Source organism: Salmo salar, chromosome 15, assembly GCF_965601325.2.
Source record: "Salmo salar chromosome 15, fSalSal1, whole genome shotgun sequence".
Taxonomy (NCBI): Eukaryota; Metazoa; Chordata; class Actinopteri; order Salmoniformes; family Salmonidae; genus Salmo; species Salmo salar.
Genome location: NC_138305.1, coordinates 115,126,717 through 115,152,595, shown reverse-complemented (window position 1 = coordinate 115,152,595; position 25,879 = coordinate 115,126,717). Strand labels below are relative to the sequence as shown.

Genomic DNA, 25,879 nt, shown 5'->3' with positions numbered 1-25,879 from the left:
TTCTGTGTGTGTATTAGATGTTCTGTGTGTGTATTAGATGTTCTGTGTGTGTTAGATGTTGTGTGTGTGTATTAGATGTTCTGTGTGTATTAGATGTTGTGTGTGTGTATTAGATGTTGTGTGTGTGTATTAGATGTTGTGTGTGTGTGATGTTCTGTGTGTGTATTAGATGTTGTGTGTGTGTATTAGATGTTCTGTGTGTGTGATGTTGTGTGTGTGTATTAGATGTTCTGTGTGTGTATTAGATGTTCTGTGTGTGTATTAGATGTTGTGTGTGTATATTAGATGTTGTGTGTGTGTATTAGATGTTGTGTGTGTGTATTAGATGTTCTGTGTGTGTATTAGATGTTGTGTGTGTGTGATGTTGTGTGTGTGTATTAGATGTTGTGTGTGTGTGATGTTGTGTGTGTGTATTAGATGTTGTGTGTGTGTATTAGATGTTGTGTGTGTGTATTAGATGTTCTGTGTGTGTGATGTTGTGTGTGTGTGTATTAGATGTTCTGTGTGTGTATTAGATGTTCTGTGTGTGTGTTAGATGTTCTGTGTGTGTATTAGATGTTCTGTGTGTGTTAGATGTTCTGTGTGTGTATTAGATGTTCTGTGTGTGTGATGTTGTGTGTGTGTATTAGATGTTCTGTGTGTGTGATGTTGTGTGTGTGTATTAGATGTGTGTGTGTGTGTTAGATGTTCTGTGTGTGTATTAGATGTTCTGTGTGTGTATTATATGTTCTGTGTGTGTGTTAGATGTTGTGTGTGTGTATTAGATGTTGTGTGTGTGTGTGTGTGTGTGTGTGTTAGATGTTGTGTGTGTGTGTGTTAGATGTTCTGCGTTAGGGGTCCAGTGCTCTGGATCTCCTTCATGATGGAATGGACCACATCAGATGTTGACCCCTGACCTCCCAGGTCAGCTGTATGGAGCTAGAGACAGAGAGAGGACAGGTTGAGAGGGCAGAGAGAGAAAGAACATATTTTTTTAACATTTTAGTCATTTAGCAGATGCTCTTATCCAGAGCGACTTACAGTAGTGAATGCTTGTTTGTTGTACTGGCCCCCCGTGGGAATCTAACCCACAACCCTGGCGTTGCAAACACCGTGCTGGCGTTGCACACACCGTGCTGGCGTTGTAAACACCGTGCTGGCGTTGTAAACACCGTGCTGGCGTTGCAAACACCGTGCTGGCGTTGCAAACACCGTGCTGGCGTTGTAAACACCGTGCTGGCGTTGCAAACACCGTGCTGGCGTTGCAAACACCGTGCTGGCGTTGCAAACACCGTGCTGGCGTTGCACACACCGTGCTGGCGTTGCACACACCGTGCTGGCGTTGCAAACACCGTGCTGGCGTTGCACACACCGTGCTGGCGTTGCAAACACCGTGCTGGCGTTGCAAACACCGTGCTGGCGTTGCACACACCGTGCTGGCGTTGCAAACACCTTGCTGGCGTTGCAAACACCGTGCTGGCGTTGCAAACACCGTGCTGGCGTTGCAAACACCGTGCTGGCGTTGTAAACACCGTGCTCTACCAACTGAGGCACAGGGAGATAAGTACCTGTTTATCTATTTTCTATTTGCATATTGTTAGCACATTAGTATACCATTTGAAAAGTCTATATTTTTTAACAACTGTAATGTTTACTGTTCATTTTAAGTTTTTTTCCACTTTTGCTCTTCCCTTGTCAATGTAAACAAATGTTTTCAATGCCAATAAAGCCCTTTGAAATGAATTGAAGAAATCCCTATGCAACAGCCCGCGTGTGTTACCCGTGTCTCAGTAACCGTAGCGATGACAGCCCGCCGTATCATGGTGGCGTATGCATGTAGCCTCAGATGGTCCAGAAGCAGACAGGAAGCTAGTAACATGGCTGTAGGGTTGGCTATGTTACCATCTGCTATGCTCTTCCCTGTGTTCCTGGTGCCCTGCAACACACACACATTATACACACACCCCCAGCTACCCACACCCCCAGCTATCCACACCCCCAGCTACCCACACCCCCAGCTACCCACACCCCCAGCTACACACACCCCCAGCTATCCACACCCCCAGCTATCCACACCCCAAGCTACCCACACCCCCAGATACCCACACCCCCAGATACCCACACCCCCAGCTACCCACACCCCCAGCTATCCACACCCCCAGCTATCCACACCCCCAGCTATCCACACCCCCAGCTACCCACACCCCCAGCTACACACACCCCCAGCTACACACACCCCCAGCTATCCACACCCCCAGCTACCCACACCCCCAGCTACACACACCCCCAGCTACACACACCCCCAGCTACCCACACCCCCAGCTACACACACCCCCAGCTACACACACCCCCAGCTATCCACACCCCCAGCTACCCACACCCCCAGCTACACACACCCCCAGCTACACACACCCCCAGCTACCCACACCCCCAGCTACACACACCCCCAGCTACACACACCCCCAGCTACCCACACCCCCAGCTATCCACACCCCCAGCTACACCCACACCCCCAGCTACACCCACACCCCCAGCTATCCACACCCCCAGCTACACCCACCCCAGCTACCCACACCCCCAGCTACACCCACACCCCCAGCTACCCACACCCCCAGCTATCCATACCCCCAGCTACCCACACCCCCAGCTACCCACACCCCCAGCTATCTACACCCCCAGCTATCTACACCCCCAGCTATCTACACCCCCAGCTATCCACACCCCCAGCTACCCACACCCCAAGCTATGTACACCCCGAGCTATCTACACCCCCAGCTATCTACACCCCCAGCTATCTACACCACCAGCTATCTACACCCCCAGCTATCCACAGCCCCAGCTACACACACCCCCTGAGTACATACACACTCGAACACAGCGTAGTCTGTCCCGTAGTTGGCTCCTGGAACGAGTCCCGGCCCTCCCACCAGACCAGCACACACGTTGCTCACCACGTTACCATAGAGATTAGGCATCACCATCACGTCAAACTGCTGCGGCTTAGACACCAGCTACACACACACACACACACACACACACACACACACACACACACACACGCACACACACACGCACACACACACACACACACACACACACACACACACACACACACACACACACACACACACACACACACACACACACACACACACACACTATTTATTATGCAATTTGATTAGCCTAATGAACGTTTACAGTGGTATTGCTATGGTTATCTGCAAGGTGTAGTAGTGATGTTGCTATGGATACCCGCACGGTGTAGTAGTGATGTTGCTATGGTTACCCGCAAGGTGTAGTAGTGATGTTGCTATGGTTACCTGCAAGGTGTAGTAGTCATGCTGCTATGGTTACCTGCAAGGTGTAGTAGTGATGTTGCTATGGTTACCTGCATGGTATAGTAGTGATGTTGCTATGGTTACCTACAATGTGTAGTAGTAATGTTGCTATGGTTACCTGCAAGGTGTAGTGGTAATGTTGCTATGGTTACCTGCAAGGTGTCGTGATGATGTTGCTATGGTTACCTGCAAGGTGTAGTAGTGATGTTGCTATGGTTACCTGCATGGTGGTGTCTAGATCCTAAAATAGTTTTCCGTCTGTCCCCATATGAGAATCCTTTGAAGAACCCTTTTCGGTTCCAGGTAGAACCTTTTGGGTTCAATGTAGAACCTGGAACCAAAAACGTGTTCTCCTACGGAGACAGCCGACAAACCATTTTTGAACCCTTTTTTCTATAAGCGTGTAGTAGCGATGTTGCTATGGTTACCTGCATGGTGGTGTTGTCCACGATCATGGCGTCGAAGGCAATGTCTTGGTAACCCGCGGCAACCTCCTTACAACACTGTAGGAACAGACCATCACCTAGCTTCCTGTTAAACACACACACACACACACACACACACACACACACACACACACACACACACACACACACACACACACACACACACACACACACACACACACACACACACACACACACACACACAGATTTATCAGACAGCAAATTAATACAAAATACACACACAGATTCAATCAAACACACTAAGAAGCACTGTTTAAAATACCTAACTAACTAATTAACTAACTAGTTAACTAATGAATTAACTAACTAGCGAATTAACTATCTAACTAGCTAACTAACTAACTAACTAGCTAGCTAGCTAACTAACTAACTAACTAACTAACTAACTAACTAGCTAACTAACTAACTAACTAGCTAACTAGCTAACTCATTAACTAACTAACTAACTAACTAACTAACTAACTAACTAACTAACTAACTAACTAACTCATTAACTAACTAACTAGCTAACTCATTAACTAACTAACGCATTAACTAACTAACTAACTAACTAACTAACTAACTAACTAACTAGCTAACTCATTAACTAACTAACTAACTAACTAACTAACTAACTAACTAACTAACTAACTAACTAGCTAACTAACTAACTAACTAACTAGCTAACGCATTAACTAACTAACTATCTAACTAACTAACTAGCTAACTCATTAACTAACTAACGCATTAACTAACTAACTATCTAACTAACTACCTAGCTAACTAACTAACTAACTAACTAACTAACTAACTAACTAACTAACTAACTAACTAACTAACTAACTAACTAACTAACTAACTAACTAACTAACTAACTAACTAACTAACTAACTAGCTAACGCATTAACTAACTAACTAACTAACTAACTAACTAACTAACTAACTAGCTAACGCATTAACTAACTAACTAACTAACTAGCTAACTAACATGCACATTTACTGAGTATCACTGACATGATGTTGGCCTTGTGGACGGCGGTGACCCTACGACGACCTCTCTCCCTGGCCAGTCTGAAAGCATAGTCAGCAATCCTCAGAGAGTTGGTCCTTGTAATGATCTTCAGACACTCCACCACCCCAGACACACTCTACATAGAGGAGACAGAGAGAGAGTCACACTGTGGGTGTGTACCTAAATTCACTGGAGAGTCAGAGTAGTCTAGGAGTTCCTAAATTCAAAGCCTTGTCAGATTGTCCATTTGTATATTCAGAACGTTTTGCTCTCAGGAGCGAACTGGACACTCTAGCCGAGGAAATGGGTTGATCTGAGTATTCTGACCTAACAGCAGTCAAGCACCAACGCTAACAAGTTGTGTTAGATGCGCTGTAGTTACTCCACAATACTAACCTAAATGACAGAGTGAAAAGAAGGAAGCCTGTACAGAATAAAAACAATTCTAAAACATGCTTCCTGTTTGCATCAAGGCACTAAAATAAAACAGGGAAAAAACCGTGGCAAAGAAATAAACATTGTCCTGAATACATAGTGTTCTGTTTGGGGCAAATCCAACACAACACATCACTGAGTACCACTCGTCATATTTTTAAGCATGGTGGTGGCTGCATCATGTTATGGGTATGCTTGTCATCGGCAAGGACTAGGGAGTTTTTTAGGATGCTAATAAATTAAATTCGAGCTAAGCACAGGCAAAATCCTAGAGGAAAACCTGGTCCAGTCTGCTTTCCACCAGACACTGGGAGATGAATTCACCTTTCAGCAGGACAATAACCTAAAACACAAGGCCAAATCTACACTGGAGTTCCTTACCAAGAAGACAGTGAATGTTCCTGAGTTGGGTGAGTTACAGTTTTGACTTAAAACTATTTAAAAATCTATGGAAAAATTTTAAAATGTTTTTCTAGCAATGATCACAGCCAATTTGACAGAGCTTGAAGAGTTAAAAAAAAAAAGAATGGGAAATGTTGCTCAATCCAGGTGTGGAAAGCTCTTAGAGACTCACCCAGAAAGACTCACAGCTGTAATCACTGCCAAAGGTGATTCTAACATGTATTGAGACTTACCCAGAAAGATTATCAACTGCCAAAGGTGATTCTAACATGTATTGAGACTTACCCAGAAAGATTATCAACTGCCAAAGGTGATTCTAACATGTATTGGGTCTGGGGTGTGAATACTTATGTAAATGAGATATTTTGGTGTTCATTTTCAATACATTTGCATGCATTTCTAAAAACATGTTTTCACTTTGCCATAATGGGGTATTGCGTTAAAATGGGTGAAAAATTGTTTTTAATACATTTTGAATTCAGGCTGTAACAACAAAATGTGGAATAAGTCAAGTGGTGTGAATACTTTGTGACGGCACTGTAAATCCACAAGCTGCGTGGATCAGGTGTTTATATTGTTCCTGGTGCAAACGAAGCGCTGGCAGTAATTTACAGGCTAATTACTGTGTTTGTAGACTGTCATGTTTTATTCATTATTTAAAATGTTCACGCCTTGGCGAAACTAAACCAGAGGCCTCGATTGGACAACAGCTGTGTTTTGTTATTTATTCATTCAAATGTTCATACAATTAGCCTATAGGACAGGTCGTTCACAAATTATATTATACAAATATTATAATTTGAAGTTGTGTTGTATTGCTGTGTAAGAGGCTTGGTCTTCTAGCCTGAATGTTGTGTTTGTTTTTTCAATTATATTGTTTTAAATCAGGGATGAAGACACAACGGCCAATGTTTTGCTTTTCAGCTTTTTCATGTATAAGAACATCATTCTACTTTATTTTGTTACAACTTTGCAGACTAATTTCTATGCTGTTAAAATGAATTACCATCATCAAGATGTGATTTCCGTCATTCTAAGCACCATGGGTGCAATTTACTGTTCCTCACAAGTATAGTTAAACACGTCCACACACACACACACACACACCACACACACACACACACACACACACACACACACACACACACACACACACACACACACACACACACACACACACACACACACAAACACACACCGTACACACACACCGTACACACACACACCGTACACACACACCGTACACACACACACACACACACCACACACACACACACACACACACACACACACACACACACACACACCGTACACACACACACCGTACACACACACCGTACACACACACACACACACCGTACACACACACACACACACCGTACACACACACACACACACACACACCACACACACACACACACACACACACACACACACACACACACACACACACACACACACACCTCGTGCTCCAGACTGCTGTATTCTCCCTCAGTGTTTTCTCTGATGATGATGATGTCGATGTTCCTGTGACGAGTCCGAACGCCTGGCAGAGACTGGCAGTGCATCACGTTGGCATACAGGTCCAGACTGGTACTGGAGGGGTGGAGGGCAGAAAGACAAGAGAGAAAAACAGAGTGAGAGAACACAGGGAGAGAGGGAGAGAGAGAGAGAGTGAGAGAGAGAGAGAGAGAGAGAGAGAGGGAGAGAGAGAGAGTGAGAGAACAGAGGGAGAGAGGGAGAGAGAGAGAGTGAGAGAACACAGGGAGAGAGGGAGAGAGAGAGAGAGAGAGAACAGAGGGAGAGAGGGAGAGAGAGAGAGTGAGAGAGAGAGAGAGAGAGAGAGGGAGAGAGAGAGAGAGAGTGAGAGAACAGAGGGAGAGAGGGAGAGAGAGAGAGTGAGAGAACACAGGGAGAGAGGGAGAGAGAGAGAGAGAGAGAGAGAGAACAGAGGGAGAGAGGGAGAGAGAGAGAGTGAGAGAACACAGGGAGAGAGGGAGAGAGAGAGAGTGAGAGAACAGAGGGAGAGAGGGAGAGAGAGAGAGTGAGAGAACAGAGGGAGAGAGGGAGAGAGAGAACACAGGGAGAGAGGGAGAGAGAGAGAGAGAGAGGGAGAGAGAGAGTGAGAGAACACAGGGAGAGAGGGAGAGAGAGAGAGAGAGAGAGAGAGAGAACAGAGGGAGAGAACACAGGGAGAGAGGGAGAGAGAGAGAGTGAGAGAACACAGGGAGAGAACAGAGGAACAGAGGGAGAGAGAGACAGAGTGAGAGAACAGAGGGAGAGAGGGAGAGAGAGAGAGTGAGAGAACAGAGGGAGAGAGGGAGAGAGAGAGAGTGAGAGAACAGAGGGAGAGAGGGGAGAGAGAGAGAGTGAGAGAACACAGGGAGAGAGGGGAGAGAGAGAGAGAGAGAGAGAACAGAGGGAGAGAACACAGGGAGAGAGGGAGAGAGAGAGAGTGAGAGAACACAGGGAGAGAACAGAGGAACAGAGGGAGAGAGAGAACAGAGTGAGAGAACAGAGGGAGAGAGACAGAGGGATGGCAGGAGGGAAGGGGAGTAAAGAAGATATTGACATGCTGTACGTTAAAGGTGCAATATGCAGAAATCTCTTCGCCATTTCCTGGTTGCAAAAATTCGAATAGTTCTAATGTCAGTTTAAAAAAACAAGCATTACAAAACATTAAGAACACCTGCTCTTTCCATGACATAGACTCAATATTAGGTGGTTTTAGTTCAAAGTGAAAAAACCAAACAAGAAGTGGGGTGTGTGGCATAGGGTCGCCCACGATCTGCAGACTCCTGCTTTAAATCTACCACATGGTGAGGGGTTAGGTCAGGGATTAGAGGTCAGAGTTTAGAGGATCTCACCGTAGCAGGTTATTTCTGGATATAAAGGAGGGAGGCAGGTTGTGGTTGGTCTCAATGTTGCCTGGGGAAAAAAAACACACTGATTAGATATTGTACCTTTTTCTAGTCCTCCTGGTTTTGACACTTGCCTGTTTCTGGACTTTGTACCCACTTGCCTGACCATTCTGCCTGCCTTGACCTCGAGCCTGTCTGCCACTCTGTACCTCCTGGACTCTGATCTGGTTTTGACCTTAGCCTGTCCACAACCATTCTCTTGTCTTCCCCTTTGGATTAATAAACATCGTAAACTCCAACCATCTGCCTCCTGTGTCTGCATCTGGGTCTTGCCTTTTTCCTTGATACTCTCTCTTCCTCTCTCTCTCTCGCTCTCTCTCGCTTTCTGTCTCTCTCTCTCTCTTCCCTCTCTCTCTCTCTCTCTCTCTCTCTCTGTCTCTCTCTCTCTGTCTCTCTCTCTCTCTCTCTTTCTCTCTCTCTCTCTCTCTCTCTCTCTCTCTCTCTCTCTCTCGCTCTCTCTTCCTCTCTCTCTCCTCGCTCTCTCTCTCTCTCTCTCTCTGTCTCTCTCTCTCTCTCTTTCTCTCTCTCTCTCTGTCTCTCTCTCTCTCTCTTTCTCTCTCTCTCTCTCTCTCTGTCTCTCTCTATCTCTCTCTCTCTCTCTCTCCCCATCTATCTATCTATCTATCTATCTATCTATCTATCTATCTATCTATCTATCTATCTATCTATCTATCTATCTATCTATCTATCTATCTATCTATCTATCTATCTATCTCTCTCTCTCTCTCTCTCTCTCTCTCTCTCTCTCTCTCTCTCTCTCTCTCTCTCTCTCTCTCTCTCTCTCTCTCTCTCTCTCTCTCTCTCTCTCCTCTCTCTCTCTCTCTCTGTCTTTCTATCCCTCTCGCTCTCTCTCTCTCTCTCTCTCTCTCTGTCTTTCTATCCCTCTCTCTCTCTCTCTCTCTCTATCCCTCTCTCTCTCTCTCTCTGTCTCTCTCTGTCTTTCTATCCCTCTCTCTCTCTCTGTCTTTCTATCCCTCTCTCTCTCTCTCTCTTTCTCTCTCTCTCTCTCTCTCTGTCTCTCTCTATCTCTCTCTCTCTCTCTCTCCCCATCTATCTATCTATCTATCTATCTATCTATCTATCTATCTATCTATCTATCTATCTATCTATCTATCTATCTATCTATCTATCTATCTCTCTCTCTCTCTCTCTCTCTCTCTCTCTCTCTCTCTCTCTCTCTCTCTCTCTCTCTCTCTCTCTCTCTCTCTCTCTCTCTCTCTCTCTCTCTCTCTCTCTCTCTCTCTCTCTCTCTCTGTCTTTCTATCCCTCTCGCTCTCTCTCTCTCTCTCTCTCTCTGTCTTTCTATCCCTCTCTCTCTCTCTCTCTCTCTATCCCTCTCTCTCTCTCTCTCTGTCTCTCTCTGTCTTTCTATCCCTCTCTCTCTCTCTGTCTTTCTATCCCTCTCTCTCTCTCTCTCTGTCTCTGTCTCTCTCTGTCTCTCTCACTCTCACTCTCTATCCCTCTCTCTCTCTGTCTTTCTATCCCTCTCTCTCTCTCTCTCTCTGAAACCTTGAATAAAGGGTTTCAAATTTGGGGAAATTACATTCTCTAATTGTTTATATATTTTTGCAGTGGCTGCACAGCATTTCCTCTACAGGGAGCCATGTTTTCCTGTGTCTACCCTTCTCAATGGCAAGGCTATGCTCACTGAGCCTGTACTTTGTCAAGGTTTTTCTAAGGTTTTCATCAGTAACCATGGTCATGCCATTTTTTAAAAAGCAGGAATCAGGAGGATATAATTATGGTCAGATTTGGCAAATGGAGGACGATGGAGAGCTTTGTACACATCTCTGTGTGTGGAGTAAAGGTGGTCTATAGTTGTTTTCCCTCTGGTTGCACATGTGACATGCTGGTAGAAATGAGGTAAAACAGATTTAAGTTTCCCTGCATTAAAATCCCCGGCCACTAGGAGCATCGCTTCTGGATGAGCATTTTCTTGTTTGCTTATGGCCTTTGTAAAAGGCTCAAGGGTGTGGGATTTCCACATCACCAAGTTCAATAACAAAACATGCACCAGTAGCACAATTAGAATGCAAATGGAAAGTTTATTAGCGGTTTTGGTACACTGGGGAAGAGGGGGGAATTCACCAATCACCTCACAATCCACAAGCCAGTCTCATCGTCCGTTCCGTTTTCCAGTGGTAATCCTCACGCTCGGGTCCTCAGCCAATCCGGTACACAAGGGAGGTAGTCCAACAGTCCAGGTCACAACGGGTAACCTCACAGATATTGCTCCCTTTTCTCCCACTCTTCATTATGCACTTGGCTCTCTCCTACTCTGCCCCTTTGTGCAGGCTGCTTCCTCCTTTATCCCCAAGCACTCCCTGGCTTAATGAACTACAGCCTTGCCTTGTTGGGGAAGGAAGTCCATAAAAGGCCAGAGGGTAGAGCCAACGGACTGTCAGATATCTCCCCTCAATAACCACTCCCCTCACCTCTCCCTGCCATCTGCCACACCGTATACAGCTGGTTGAGAGCGGTCTTAGTGCCAGCATCGGTTTGTGGTGGTAAATAGACAGCTACGAATAATATAGATGAGAAATCTCTTGGTAGATAGTGTTGTCTACAGCTTATCATAAGGTACTCTACCTCAGGTGAGCAATACCTCGAGACTTCTTTAGTATAAGACATCGCGCACCAGCTGTTATTGACAAATAGACACACCCCCCACCCCTCGTCTTACCAGACGTAGATTCTCTGTCCTGCTGGTGCATGGAAAATCCCGCCAGCTCTATATTATCCGTGTCATCGATCAGCCAAGACTTTGTGAAACATAAGATATTACAGTTGTTAATGTCCCGTTGGTAGGATCGTCTTGATCGTAGGTCATCCATTTTATTTTCCAATGACTGCACATTGGCCAATAGAATGGATGGCAGCCTAAGAATTCTCAGAAGGCAGCCCGACATCCACCCCCTTTATCTGTCTTTTCTTCACCCAAATGACGGGGATTTTCGCCCGTTCTCGAGAAAGCAGTATATCCTTCACGTCGGACTCATTTAAGAAAAATGATTATTCCAGTTGTCATGACGTTGGCCTGTGGGTAAGGTTTATGACCCCCCCCCCCCCCATAAATACCTTTCTCTCTTCCCCTCTCTGAATCTACTGAAGGACGTGAATAGCCTGTGTTAAATATAGAGAGTCTGGGAACATCAAACAAATGGGGAAAAGGAACCATATTTTGTTAATAAAACCAGTTGGAAATATGCTTGATAACGTAATGAGTATGGATTTCATTTCAGTTGTCATCTGAGACATTATGATTGATGACAGGACGACATAAACTGTACCTGGGAAAGTATCCACCCTCTAGTTATCAGAGTCACATGGAATTGTTATGCAATTGAAATGTTTGATATTGAAAATGTTTGTTAGGAGATGAAATGTAATTTTAGCTTCCAAACGAGAGAATTGGGTTTTCATAAGGAAAGTGCCCTGCTCGATCAGTGGCCCAACCCTGTGAAGAGACAGCGGTTATAAACGATGAAACACCTCCCTCCCCCTCTCCACTATATAATCCTTTGACGAAAAGATAACCAGGAGTTCCAGTACGGGAGGTCTGCAGCCTCTACGTTAGAAGGACACACATGTCAAGGACAGAACTAAGCCAACCTCGGCGTGAGCTATGGTATGAACTGGTATGAACTTTGAGCTTATTCACTACAGAAGTGCTACTTCCTAGCCGTTGAGTTAGCAGCGGCCGCTGTAACGTGGGCTAGGAAAGGACGGACGACGGATCCAGTCTAACAGACGGACGAAGATACAGCCACGTATCCAATTGACCACCAGAGACATTCTTCCGAGTAACAGGAAGATCTGTTGGCCAACCCGGCCAGCATCTACGACCAACCTACCGAAGCGCAGCTCAGAGTAAATATTTATTGCATTTTCCTTTTCCAAATGGGCGGTAATTTAGAATGCATAAGATAATGTATTTACGGTAGCATAACTGCTGTTTCTCTGTTCCTAAATCTTCCCGCTCTTTCATTCAAGCCCAACCCCCTTTCCTTTGTGTAACCAGCCGTCATATCTGTTCCGTCTACCGGGACGTTTTCTGTATGACATCATTGTATTCTGTGTATTTGTAATTCTGTGTGATAAGTTTAGGTATTTAGTAAATAAATAATTAAACCCAATTTTGTATTGCGGATTCAACTTGTTAGCCAGGATTCGTGAAGATAACCAAGAATTTACAACTTTCATTATGAGACTGAAAATAAAACAAGGGTTAATATTGACTGCTATCGATGTAAAATATTACAAAGTATTTTAAGAGCTTATTCGGAAGATAACGGCTCTATAAACGTTCTTCCGTGGTGCCCCGACTTTCTAGTTAATTACATTTACATGATTAGCTTAATCAGGTAATATTAATTACAGAGAAATCATTTTATAAGTTAGCATGTCATATCACTTAATCCGGCATAGCCAAAGACACGACACAGTTCAAGGTGAGTAATCGCTGTTCTGATGTCCATAAGTTATTTTCGGTCAAAAGAGATTGTAGCAGCAACAATATGTACAAAGTAAGTAAAAAAATAAGTTACAAATAATGCGGAAAAAAAATACGAAATAGCAGTTGGTTAGGAGCACGTAAAGGAGCATGTTAGGAGCACGTAAAACGTCAGCCATCCCCTCCGGCGCCATTCTACCAAAAAACAGGGAAATATGTGTCTCTAACATGGTCATACATTTGGCAGGAGGTTAGGAAGTGCAGCTCAGTTTCCACCTCATTCCACCATATTTCCTTAAGTTTGGGTCAGTCACAGTGGTCAAGTATTATGCCACTTTGTACTGTCTGTTTTTGGCCAAATAGCATTCTAGTTTGCTCAGTGTCTTTTGTTAATTCTTTCCAATGTGTCAAGTAATTATCTTGATTTGGATGGGTCTAATTGTCACATCCTGTCTTGTGCTTGTCTCCACCCCCCATCCCCCACCAGGTGTCTCCCATTTGTCCCAATTACCTCCTGTGTGTTTATACCTGCGTTTTCTGTTTGTCTGTTGCCAGTTCGTTTTGTCCCGTCAAGTCCTACCGGCATGTTCCCGTGTTTCCTGTGCTCTAGTTTTTGTTTTTCCTTGTCTTCCTAGTTCTGACCTTTCTGCCTGTTCTGACCCTGATCCTGCCTGCCGTCCTTTACCTGCCTGATTTGGATTATGACTATTTGCCTGTCTTGACTTACCTTTTCCTGCCTCTCATACTAAAATACATTCTGAGACTCGTACCATCCGCCTTCTGTGTCTGCATCTGGGTCTTAGCCTGAGCTGTGATTGGACGAACTGGCCATGACTAACCCAGCAGACTCAGACCAGCTCCGCAATGCTGTGTCCTGCCAAGGAGCCACCATTGGAAAGCACGAGGAGTTACTGCAATGCCTTATGGAGGGACTCCATACCCTGGCAGAATGCCATGACCATGTGTTCGACACATTGCTGGAGCAATTCCGCGGATTCCCAACTAGGCAGCAAGCCACAACAGTAATCCCCCAACTCCCAGCAACCCCGCCACCAGCGGCGCTTCTTCCCAGCCTACCCCGGTGTCCCGAGAACCTCGCTTACCTCTAGAGCACTACGCTGGAGATTCTGGAACCTGCCGGGCGTTTCTCAACCAGTGCTCCCTCATCTTCTAGCTGCAGCCTTCTTCATTCCCCTTGGACCGCTCGAAGATAGCGTATTTGATAATGCTGATGTCCAGAAGGGCACTCGCCTTGGCTACGACGGTGTGGGAGCAACAGTCCACCGCTTGCCTCAGTCTGGAGCAGTTCGTGACGGAGGTATGCAAAGTGTTCAATTCTCCAATGTCCTGGAGAGAAGCTGCTCCAACTATGTCAAGACTCCCATAGTGTGGCAGAATACGTGGTGGATTTTCGCACGTTGGCAGCTGAGAGTGCCTGGAAACGGAAAGCCCTGTTCGACGCATTCCGTCACGGATTATCGGCGATGATTAAAGATGAGCTTGCAACCCGGGAGCTGCCCATGCAGCAAAGGAACATTGAAGGGAGAGGGAATTTGTTCCCAGTCGTCCTCGCTTGTCCTCAATTTCCACCTCGCCTCCGAGGAATCACGGAAGTCCTCGAAGTCTACATTTCTGAGTGAATCCGATGTCACCCGAGTTCTCTCGGAAATCACGGAGGGCTGTCAGTTCGTCTCCTCTGGAGCCCATGCAACTGGTTCAGGGTTAGATTGTCTCCTGCTGAGCGCTTACTCAGACTAAACACCAAGAGTTGTCTGTATTGTGGATTTCCGGGACATTTCTTATCTACCTGCCCATTAAAAGACCAGGCTTATCAGTAGGTATGAGTACACTGGTGAGCCGTACGGGGAATTTTCAATCTCTCTCTACTCGTAACCCCCTCTATGCTACCCTGATGTGGGGAGGCCAGTCCAAATCCATCTGGGTGCTCATTGACTCTGTGGCCGACGAGCTGAATGAACACTACCCTGGTGTCTGAGCTGGGTATCTCCACTCAACCCCTTTCCATCCCGATGTCAGAGCGCTGGATGGGCACTCTAATGGCACCCACAATACGGTTCCACCTGCGAGTGTCAGGCAACCACAGTGAGTCTATATAGTTTCTGCTCCTGGAGTCTCCTCATGTACCATTGGTTTTGGGATTTTCATGGCTCCAGAGGCACAATCCCGTAATTGAATGGGCTATGGGTTCCATCATGGGTTGGAGTCCGTTTTGTCATGCACATTGTCTGACGTCGTTGCAGCCTGCCCCGGGACGTCTCCCTGCTGGCTTGGGTAAAGACTCAGATCTCTATGCCTTTCCCGCGGAGTACCAGGACTTTTTCTTCAACTCTGCCCCGGCCACATCTCTTCCTCCGCATCGAACCTCCGCATACGACTGTGTATGGACCTTCTCCCGGGCACCGCACTGCTTCGGGGGTGACTTTATTCCCCTTCGGGTCCGGAGACCAAAGAGGACTCTCTCGCTGCATGGATTATGCATCCATCTTCCTCCCCCGCCAGCGCAGGGTTCTTCTTTGTGGAGAGGAACGACAAGACCCTGCGTCCGTGTATCGACTATCGGGGTCTTAATGACATTACGGTTAAAAACCGTTACCCGCTACCACTCATCTCCTCAGCTTTTGAGCCTCTCTAGAGGGTGGTCATCTTCTCCAAGTTGGACCTTCGGAACGGCTACCATCTGGTTCGGATACGGGAAGGAGACCTTTAACATGGCTAGCGAGCACTACGAGTACCTGGTGATGCCATTCAGACTGACCAAAGCTCCTGCAGTGTTCCCTGGTCAATGATGTTCTCCGTGACATGTTGAACTGATTTGTGTTTGTCTACCTCGACGACATCCTCATTTATTTCCAGTCAGCTGAAGAGCACGTCCTCCATGTCCAACAGGTCCTCCTGCATCTCCTGGAAAACCAGCTTTCTATCGCTACACCATCTCCTTCCCAGGATACATCATCGCTGCCAGGAACATTCAGATGGACCCTGATAAGGTGAGAGCGGTGGTGGATTTCCCTCAACCCACATCCAGAGTACAGCAGCAACGTTTCCTAGGGTTTGCTAATTTCTACCGTCGTTTAATCTGGGGTTACAGCACCCTTGCTTCCCCCCTCTCTTCACACTCCTCTCCCAAGGTTCCGTTCATATGATCTACAGCAGCTGACCAGGTGTTCTCAGACCTCAAGCAGCGATTCACTACCGCCCCTATCTTAATCCATCCGGACCCGTCCCGTCAGTTCGTGGTGGAGGCCGACACCTCGGACATTGGAGTGGGGGTTGTTCTGCCCAGGACCAGAAGCTGCATCCCTGCGCCTTCCTTTCCCATCGTCTTAACCCCACTGAGAGGAACTATGACGTGGGAAATCGAGAATTACTCGCTGTTAAGATGGCATTAGAGGAGTGGAAGCACTGGTTAGAAGGGGCGGAACATCCATTCTTGGTGTGGATGGGCCATAAAAACCTGGAATATCTCTGCACCGCCAAGCGCCGAAACTCCAGGCAGGCGAGATGGGCCCTATTATTCACTCGTTTTCATTTCACTGTCTCCTACCACCCTGGGTCCAAGAATGTGAAGCCTGACACACTCTCACATCTGTTCAGCCCCACTGCTACACCATCAGACCCCGAGACCATCCTCCTTACTTTCTGTTTAGTGGCTGCTTTCATCTGGGGAATTGAGGAGGGGCCCTGGCTAACCTGATGTTTGTCCCGGACTCTGCCTGTGCTCCGGTTCTGGAATGGGCACATTCCTCGCGGCTCACCTGTCATCCTGGTTCCGTCGGACCTTGGCTTTCATCTGACAACGTTTTTGGTGGCCCACCATGGTTCCTTACGTCTCCGCGTTCGTTGCCGCCTGCACTGTGTGTGTGCAGAACAAGACTCTTTGGCAAGCACCGGCTGGCCTCCTTCAACCACTCCCTGTTCCTCACTGCTCCTGATCCCATATATCCTTGGGCTTCGTCACGGGTCTCCCTCCGTCAGATGGCAACACCACCATCCTTACGGTGGTGGATAGGTTTTCCAAAGTCGCCCATTTTATCCCCCTTCCTAAGTTGCCCTCAGCTAAGGAGACGGCCAAGCTCAAGGTGCAGCACGTCTTCCGGATCCATACACATCCGGTCGACATGGTCTCCGATCGATCGTGGTCCTCAGTTCTCATGCCTATCCTCTGGTTTTCATCCCCAGTCTAATGTGCAGTCATCTGCCCAGATATTTGTCCGTTGCTATTGCCGTACCTGGAAGAGAACACGGATCGCTCTTCTCAAGACCACCTCCAGGTATCGATGACAGGCGGACCGCCACCAGACCCCTGCTCCCCGCTACCATCTTGGGCAGAGGGTATGGCTTTCCCCTCGGGATCTGCCCCCTCCGAGTGGAGTCCTGCAAACTTTCCCCCCGTTTTATCGGCCCTTTCCCCATCTCTAAGGTTCTTAGCCCTCTGCTGTTAGCCTTCTGATCTCCGTACACATCCCACTTTCCATGTATCTAGAATTGAACCACTGTCTCACAGCCCTTTGTCTCCTGTTTTCCTGGATTACGACTCTTTGACTGTCTTGACTAATCTTTTGCCTTGTACTATAATAAACTCTGAGACTCGTACTATCTGCCTCCATTGTCTGCATCTGGGTCTCTGCCAATTCAGCACACAGTCTCAATTTGGTGTTTGTCCCATTTTGTGAATTCTATGTTGAACAGACCACGGACCTCACAAACATAAAGGGCAATGGGTTCTATAAATAACTGATTCAAGTATTTTTAGACAGATCCTAATTGGTATGTCGAATTTAATGTTACTTTTGATGGCATAGAAGGCCCTTCTTGCCATGTCTCTCAGATCGTTCACAGGTTTGTGGAAGTTAACTGTGGCGCTGATGTTTAGGCCGAGGTATGTATAGTTTTTTGTGTGCTTTAGGGCAACAGTGTTTAGATGGAATTTGTGTTTGTGGTCCTGGCAACTGGACCTTTTTTGGAACACCATTATTTTGTTTAACTGAGATTTACTGTCGGGGCCCAGGTCTATCAGGGCCCAGGTCTTTCAGGGCCCAGGTCTGACGGGGCCCAGGTCCGACATAAACTGTGCAGAAGATCTAGGTGCTGCTGTAGGCCCTCCTTGGTTCGGGACAGAAGCACCAGATTATCAGCGAACAGTAGACATTTGAATTCAGATTATAGTAGGGTGAGGGCCGGGTGCGGCAGACTGTTCTAGTGCCCTCGCCAATTCATTGACATATCTCAAGGAGACTGTCTCACCCCACAGCCCTGTGGAAAGAAATTCATTTTTTTTCTTCAAATTTTAGCCACACACTTGTTGTTTGTGTACGTGGATTTTATAATGTCCTATGTTTTTCCCCCAACACCACTTTCCATCATTTTGTATAGCAGACCCTCCTGCCAAACTGAGTCAAAAGCTTTTTTGAAATCAACAAAACATGATTAGACTTTGTTTTGGTTTGTTTGTCAATTAGGGTGCGCAGGGTGAATACGTGGTCTGTCGTACGGTAATTTGATAAAAGCCAATTTGACATTTGCTCAGGACATTGTTTTCACTGAGGAAATGTACGAGTTTGCTGTTAGTGATAATGCAGAGGATTTTCCCAAGGTTGCTGTTAACGCATATCCCACAGCAGTTATTGGGGTAAAATTTGTCTCCAATTTTGTGGATTGGGGTGATCAGTCCTTGGTATCAAACATTTGTGAAGATGCCAGAGCTAAGGATGATGTTAAAGAGTTTAAGTATAGCTAATTGGAATATGTGGTCTGTATATTTTATCATTTCTTTTAGGATGCCATCAACACCACAGGCCTTTTTTGGTTGGAGGGTTTGTATTTTGTCCTGTACATCATTCAAGGTAATTGTGAATCCAGTGGGTTCTGGTCGTCTTTAATAGTTGATTCTTAGATTTGTATTTGATCATGTACATGTTTTTGCTGTTTGCTCTTTGTTATAGAGCCAAAAGGATTGGAGAAGTGGTTCATCCATACATCTCCATTTGGATAGATAACTCTTCGTGTTGTTCTTTGTTTCGTTTCCCAGAAGTCATTAGATTCTATGGATTCTTCAATTACATTGAGCTGATTTCTGACATGCTGTTCGTTCTTTTTCCGTGGTGTATTTCTGTATTGTTTTAGTGGTTCACCATAGTGAAGGCGTAGACTCTGGTTTTCTGTATTGTTTTAGTGGTTCACCATAGTGAAGGCGTAGGCTCTGGTTTTCTGTATTGTTTTAGTGGTTCACCATAGTGAAGGCGTAGACTCTGGTTTTCTGTATTGTTTTAGTGGTTCACCATAGTGAAGGCGTAGGCTCTGGTTTTCTGTATTGTTTTAGTGGTTCACCATAGTGAAGGCGTAGGCTCTGGTTTTCTGTATTGTTTTAGTGGTTCACCATAGTGAAGGCGTAGGCTCTGATTTTCTGTATTGTTTTAGTGGTTCACCATAGTGAAGGCGTAGGCTCTGGTTTTCTGTATTGTTTTAGTGGTTCACCATAGTGAAGGCGTAGACTCTGGTTTTCTGTATTGTTTTAGTGGTTCACCATAGTGAAGGAGTAGGCTCTGGTTTTCTGTATTGTTTTAGTGGTTCACCATAGTGAAGGCGTAGACTCTGGTTTTCTGTATTGTTTTAGTGGTTCACCATAGTGAAGGCGTAGGCTCTGGTTTTCTGTATTGTTTTAGTGGTTCACCATAGTGAAGGCGTAGACTCTGGTTTTCTGTATTGTTTTAGTGGTTAACCATAGTGAAGGCGTAGGCTCTGGTTTTCTGTATTGTTTTAGTGGTTCACCATAGTGAAGGCGTAGGCTCTGATTTTCTGTATTGTTTTAGTGGTTCACCATAGTGAAGGCGTAGGCTCTGGTTTTCTGTATTGTTTTAGTGGTTCACCATAGTGAAGGCGTAGACTCTGGTTTTCTGTATTGTTTTAGTGGTTCACCATAGTGAAGGAGTAGGCTCTGGTTTTCTGTATTGTTTTAGTGGTTCACCATAGTGAAGGCGTAGACTCTGGTTTTCTGTATTGTTTTAGTGGTTCACCATAGTGAAGGCGTAGGCTCTGGTTTTCTGTATTGTTTTAGTGGTTCACCATAGTGAAGGTGTAGGCTCTGGTTTTCTGTATTGTTTTAGTGGTTCACCATAGTGAAGGCGTAGACTCTGGTTTTCTGTATTGTTTTAGTGGTTCACCATAGTGAAGGCGTAGGCTCTGGTTTTCTGTATTGTTTTAGTGGTTCACCATAGTGAAGGCGTAGACTCTGGTTTTCTGTATTGTTTTAGTGGTTCACCATAGTGAAGGCGTAGGCTCTGGTTTTCTGTATTGTTTTAGTGGTTCACCATAGTGAAGGCGTAGACTCTGGTTTTCTGTATTGTTTTAGTGATTCACCATAGTGAAGGCGTAGACTCTGGTTTTCTGTATTGTTTTAGTGGTTCACCATAGTGAAGGCGTAGGCTCTGGTTTTCTGTATTGTTTTAGTGGTTCACCATAGTGAAAGCGTAGACTCTGGTTTTCTGTATTGTTTTAGTGATTCACCATAGTGAAGGAGTAGACTCTGGTTTTCTGTATTGTTTTAGTGGTTCACCATAGTGAAGGCGTAGACTCTGGTTTTCTGTATTGTTTTAGTGGTTCACCATAGTGAAGGCGTAGACTCTGGTTTTCTGTATTGTTTTAGTGGTTCACCATAGTGAAGGCGTAGGCTCTGGTTTTCTGTATTGTTTTAGTGGTTCACCATAGTGAAGGCGTAGGCTCTGGTTTTCTGTATTGTTTTAGTGGTTCACCATAGTGAAGGCGTAGACTCTGGTTTTCTGTATTGTTTTAGTGGTTCACCATAGTGAAGGCGTAGGCTTTGGTTTTCTGTATTGTTTTAGTGGTTCACCATAGTGAAGGCGTAGGCTCTGGTTTTCTGTATTGTTTTAGTGGTTCACCATAGTGAAGGCGTAGACTCTGGTTTTCTGTATTGTTTTAGTGGTTCACCATAGTGAAGGCGTTGTCACGTCCTGACCAGCAGATGGAGCTGTTGTTGTAGTTTTGGGGTCAGGACGTGGCAGTCTTGTGTGTGTGATTGTTCTGTGTTGGTCTTGTGACTCCTGATCAGGAACAGCTGGGGATCGTTGTTCCTGATTGGGAGTCATATATGTAGGAGTATGTTTGTCACTTGGTTTTGTGGGTAGTTGTTTTTGCACTGCGTGTTGTGTGCCTGCAAAACTGTTCCTGTCTTATATATTGTTTGAATTGTTAAGTGGATGCTCTACTCCTTTATTTTTATTAAAGATGAGTATTCACATACCTGCTGCGCCTTGGTCCATTTTTACAGAAGACAGCCGTTACAGAACTACCCACCACCAAAGGACCAAGCAGCGGAGAAGAGGACAGAGGCAAGTGAGGGAGGAATGTTGGAGGCAGCCCCAAGAATTTTTTAGGGGGGGGCACAAGGGCTATTTGGCGGGGCGAGATTACAGCCCCAGGCCAGCTCCCCGTACCCTTGTAGGGCAGACTGGACAGGTCCCGTGCTTTGGGGTTGGGGCTGTGGTGAGGCCTGGGATTTTCAGGCCGGTAGGCAAGGTACCAGCGCCCCGCATGTGCCAGGGCGAAGTAGGCATCGAGCCAGAACGGGTGATGCCAACCCTGCGCTCAAGACCGCCAGTGCGCCCTTTCGGTCCGGTGTTTCCCGCCAGACGCACTAGCATGGAGGTGCGTGTCTCCAGGCTGGCACGTCCTATACCAGCCCCACGCATCAGGAGTCTAGTGTGTCAACCCAGCCTCGCCAGTCAACAGTCACCAGAGCTGCCCGCCAGTCAACAGTCGTCAGAGCTGCCCGCCAGTCAACAGTCGTCAGAGCTGCCCGCCAGTCAACAGTCGTCAGAGCTGCCCGCCAGTCAACAGTCGTCAGAGCTGCCCGCCAGTCAACAGTCGTCAGAGCTGCCCGCCAGTCAACAGTCGTCAGAGCTGCCCGCCAGTCAACAGTCGTCAGAGCTGCCCGCCAGTCAACAGTCGTCAGAGCTGCCCGCCAGTCAACAGTCGCCAGAGAGGTCAGACTGCCCTGAACTGCCGGAGTGGCCAGACTGCCCTGAACTGCCGGAGTGGCCAGACTGCCCTGAACTGCCGGAGTGGCCAGACTGCCCTGAACTGCCAGAGTGGCCGGACTGCCCTGAACTGCCAGAGTGGCCGGACTGCCCTGAACTGCCAGAGTGGCCGGACTGCCCTGAACTGCCAGAGTGGCCGGACTGCCCTGTTCTGCCAGAGTGGCCGGACTGCCCTGTTCTGCCAGAGTGGCCGGACTGCCCTGTTCTGCCAGAGTGGCCGGACTGCCCTGTTCTGCCAGAGTGGCCGGACTGCCCTGTTCTGCCAGAGTGGCCAGACTGCCCGGTTCTGCCAGAGGTGCCCGCCTGCCCTGATCTGCCAGGGTGCCCGGCCTGTCAGGATCAGCCCGAGTGGTCCTCCTGCCCTCCGGTCCAGCCCGAGTGGTCCTCCTGCCCTCCGGTCCAGCCCGAGTGGTCCTCCTGCCCTCCGGTCCAGCCCGAGTGGTCCTCCTGCCCTCCGGTCCAGCCCGAGTGGCCCGCATGCCTTCCGGCCCAGCCCGAGTGGCCCGCATGCCTTCCGGCCCAGCCCGAGTGGCCCGCATGCCTTCCGGCCCAGCCCGAGTGGCCCGCATGCCTTCCGGCCCAGCCCGAGGGGCCCGCATGCTTTCCGGCCCAGCCCGAGGGGCCCTCCTGCTCCCCGGCCCAGCCCGAGGGGCCCTCCTGCCCCCCAGCCCAGCCCGAGGGGCCCTCCTGCCCCCCGGCCCAGCCCGAGGGGCCCTCCTGTCCTCCGGCCCGGCTCGAGGGGTCCGTCTGCCTGGCGCAGCTATCGGCTCCACCGAAGTGGGCGACGTCGAGGGTGGAGCAGGGTCCACGTCCTGCACCGGAGCCACCTCCAGGATAGGTGGGTTGGGGAGGGAGGGTGTAGCACAGTGCCGTCGTTGACGGCAGCCACCCTCCCTTCCCTCCCTTATTGTTTAGGGGTTATTGTTTATGGGTTTTGTTGGGGATTTTGTTTGTTGGTGTTTTTTCGTTGTTAGGTGCATTCCGGGGTCTGCACCTTGGGGGGGAGGGTACTGTCACGTCCTGACCAGCAGATGGAGCTGTTGTTGTAGTTTTGGGGTCAGGACGTGGCAGTCTTGTGTGTGTGATTGTTCTGTGTTGGTCTTGTGACTCCTGATCAGGAACAGCTGGGGATTGTTGTTCCTGATTGGGAGTCATATATGTAGGAGTATGTTTGTCACTTGGTTTTGTGGGTAGTTGTTTTTGCACTGCGTGTTGTGTGCCTGCAAAACTGTTCCTGTCTTATATATTGTTTGAATTGTTAAGTGGATGCTCTACTCCTTTATTTTTATTAAAGATGAGTATTCACATACCTGCTGCGCCTTGGTCCATTTTTACAGAAGACAGCCGTTACAGGCGTAGGCTCTGGTTTTCTGTATTGTTTTAGTGGTTCACCATAGTGAAGGCGTAGACTCTGGTTTTCTGTATTGTTTTAGTGATTCACCATAGTGAAGCCGTAGACTCTGGTTTTCTGTATTGTTTTAGTGGTTCACCATAGTGAAGGCGTAGACTCTGGTTTTCTGTATTGTTTTAGTGGTTCACTGTAGTGAAGGCGTAGACTCTGGTTTTCTGTATTGTTTTAGTGGTTCACCGTAGTGAAGGCGTAGGCTCTGGTTTTCTGTATTGTTTTAGTGGTTCACCGTAGTGAAGGCGTAGACTCTGGTTTTCTGTATTGTTTTAGTGGTTCACCATAGTGAAGGCGTAGGCTCTGATTTTCTGTATTGTTTTAGTGGTTCACCATAGTGAAGGCGTAGACTCTGGTTTTCTGTATTGTTTTAGTGATTCACCATAGTGAAGGCGTAGACTCTGGTTTTCTGTATTGTTTTAGTGGTTCACCATAGTGAAGGCGTAGACTCTGGTTTTCTGTATTGTTTTAGTGGTTCACCATAGTGAAGGCGTAGACTCTGGTTTTCTGTATTGTTTTAGTGGTTCACCATAGTGAAGGCGTAGACTCTGGTTTTCTGTATTGTTTTAGTGGTTCACCATAGTGAAGGCGTAGACTCTGGTTTTCTGTATTGTTTTAGTGGTTCACCATAGTGAAGGCGTAGGCTCTGGTTTTCTGTATTGTTTTAGTGATTCACCATAGTGAAGGCGTAGACTCTGGTTTTCTGTATTGTTTTAGTGGTTCACCATAGTGAAGGCGTAGACTCTGGTTTTCTGTATTGTTTTAGTGGTTCACCATAGTGAAGGCGTAGACTCTGGTTTTCTGGGTCTCTATGTTTTTTTGTTGATTGGTTTCTCAATTTCTTTCTTAGGTTTTTGCATTCTATTCCTCTCGGACTCTCTCCCCTTCCACCTCTCTCTCTGCCTCTCTCCCCTTCCACCTCTCTCTCTGCCTCTCTCCCCCTCCCCCTCTCTCTCTCTGCCTCTCTCCCCCTCCCTCCCCCTCCCTCTCTCTCCCTCTCTCTCCCCCTCTCTCTCTCTGCCTCTCTCCCCTCCCTCTCTCTCCCTCTCCCTCTCTCTCTCTGCCTCTCTCCCCCTCCCCCTCTCTCTCTCTCTACCTCTCTCCCCCTCCCTCTCTCTCCCTCTCCCCCTCTCTCTCTGCCTCTCTCCCCCTCCCCCTCTCTCTCTCTGCCTCTCTCCCCCCCCCCTCTCTCTCTCCTCTCTCCCCCCCCTCTCTCTCTGCCTCTCTCCCCCTCCCCCTCTCTCTCTCTGCCTCTCTCCCCTCCCTCTCTCCCCCTCCCTCTCTCTCCCTCCCCCTCTCTCTCTCTCCCCCTCCCCCTCTCTCTCTCTGCCTCTCTCCCCCTCCCCCCCTCTCTCTCTCTGCCTCTCTCCCCCTCCCCCTCTCTCTCTCTGCCTCTCTCCCCCTCCCCCTCTCTCCCTCTGCCTCTCTCCCCCTCCCTCTCTCTGCCTCTCTCCCCCTCCCCCTCTCTCTCTCTGCCTCCCTCCCCCTCCCTCTCTCTCCCCCTCCCCCCTCTCTCTCCCCCTCCCTCTCCCTCTCCCCCTCCCTCCCTCTCTCCCTCTCCCCCTCCCTCTCTCTCCCCCTCCCTCCTCCAGACCTTTGAGGGCCACTCCGTTGCGTCTGATGGCTGTAATGGCGTCGTTGATGTCATCCTCTGATGTCATAGTAGAATCCACATTCACCACCTCAAAATCCACCGGTACACAGCAGAACCTAACGTACACAGAAATGTAGGAGTTAGTGTGTGTGTGTGTGTGTGTGTGTGTGTGTGTGTGTGTGTGTGTGTGTGTGTGTGTGTGTGTCTAACCTGAACAGTTCTCTAACATGGCTGAGTAGCTCAGGTCCGATACCGTCTCCTGGGATGAGAGTCACCATGTGACGACCTCCGTACCGTGCTGGAGGGGGCTGGAACAAACAGAACCACAACAAGGAATACAGAACCACAACCCCAGCCTTTAACCTGCAATGACTAGAAGCTACAATATAAATATGACCACTACTGTGTGTGTGTGTTTCTCTGTACTCACTATGATCTGTTGTAGAGGATGGAGGGAGAGGACAGAGGAGATAACAGAGGGATAGTTAGTTAGGGAGGAGGACGGACAGACAAGTTCTTGCTAATATATTAGCATCCATGCTATCTATGGGCATAACTACAGTACTCATAGTGTAGTTAGTTAGTTAGTTTGGGTACAGTGTATTACAGGGGCACAACAGTCGGGTTGACATGGTGGGAGAGGCAGAAGGCAGGTGGGAGAGGCAGAAGGCAGGTGGGAGAGGCAGAAGGCAGGTGGGAGAGGCAGAAGGCAGGTGGGAGAGGCAAAAGGCAGGTGGGAGAGGCAGAAGGCAGGTAGGAGAGGCAGAAGGCAGGTGGGAGAGGCAGAAGGCAGGTGGGAGAGGCAGAAGGCAGGTGGGAGAGG

General features: G+C 47.7%; 1 protein-coding gene across 1 annotated transcript; it reads right to left on the bottom strand.

The window, feature by feature from the left end:
• Positions 1–251: 251 nt before the first annotated feature.
• Positions 252–25,393, bottom strand: LOC106573004 (isocitrate dehydrogenase [NAD] subunit gamma, mitochondrial). The gene is made up of 9 exons (XM_082962318.1): positions 25,267–25,393; positions 25,057–25,172; positions 8,480–8,540; positions 7,076–7,208; positions 4,778–4,911; positions 3,746–3,848; positions 2,844–2,990; positions 1,760–1,915; positions 252–918 (listed from the first exon to the last, which is right to left on the bottom strand). The coding sequence occupies exons 1-9, from the start codon at positions 25,332–25,334 to the stop codon at positions 817–819; spliced, it is 1,020 nt and encodes a 339-aa protein (XP_082818444.1). The 5' UTR covers positions 25,335–25,393; the 3' UTR covers positions 252–816.
• Positions 25,394–25,879: the final 486 nt, after the last annotated feature.

Bases quoted from the DNA above. Each gene is read 5' to 3' on its own strand.
- LOC106573004 (XM_082962318.1), bottom strand. From the start codon at position 25,334: ATGGTGACTCTCATCCCAGGAGACGGTATCGGACCTGAGCTACTCAGC. The intron at 3,849-4,777 runs GTCAGTGATACT...TGTGTTTAACAG, and splicing joins GTCCACAAGGCCAACATCAT to GAAGCTAGGTGATGGTCTGT. The intron at 2,991-3,745 runs GTAACCATAGCA...GTGTGTGTGTAG, and splicing joins TGGACAACACCACCATGCAG to CTGGTGTCTAAGCCGCAGCA.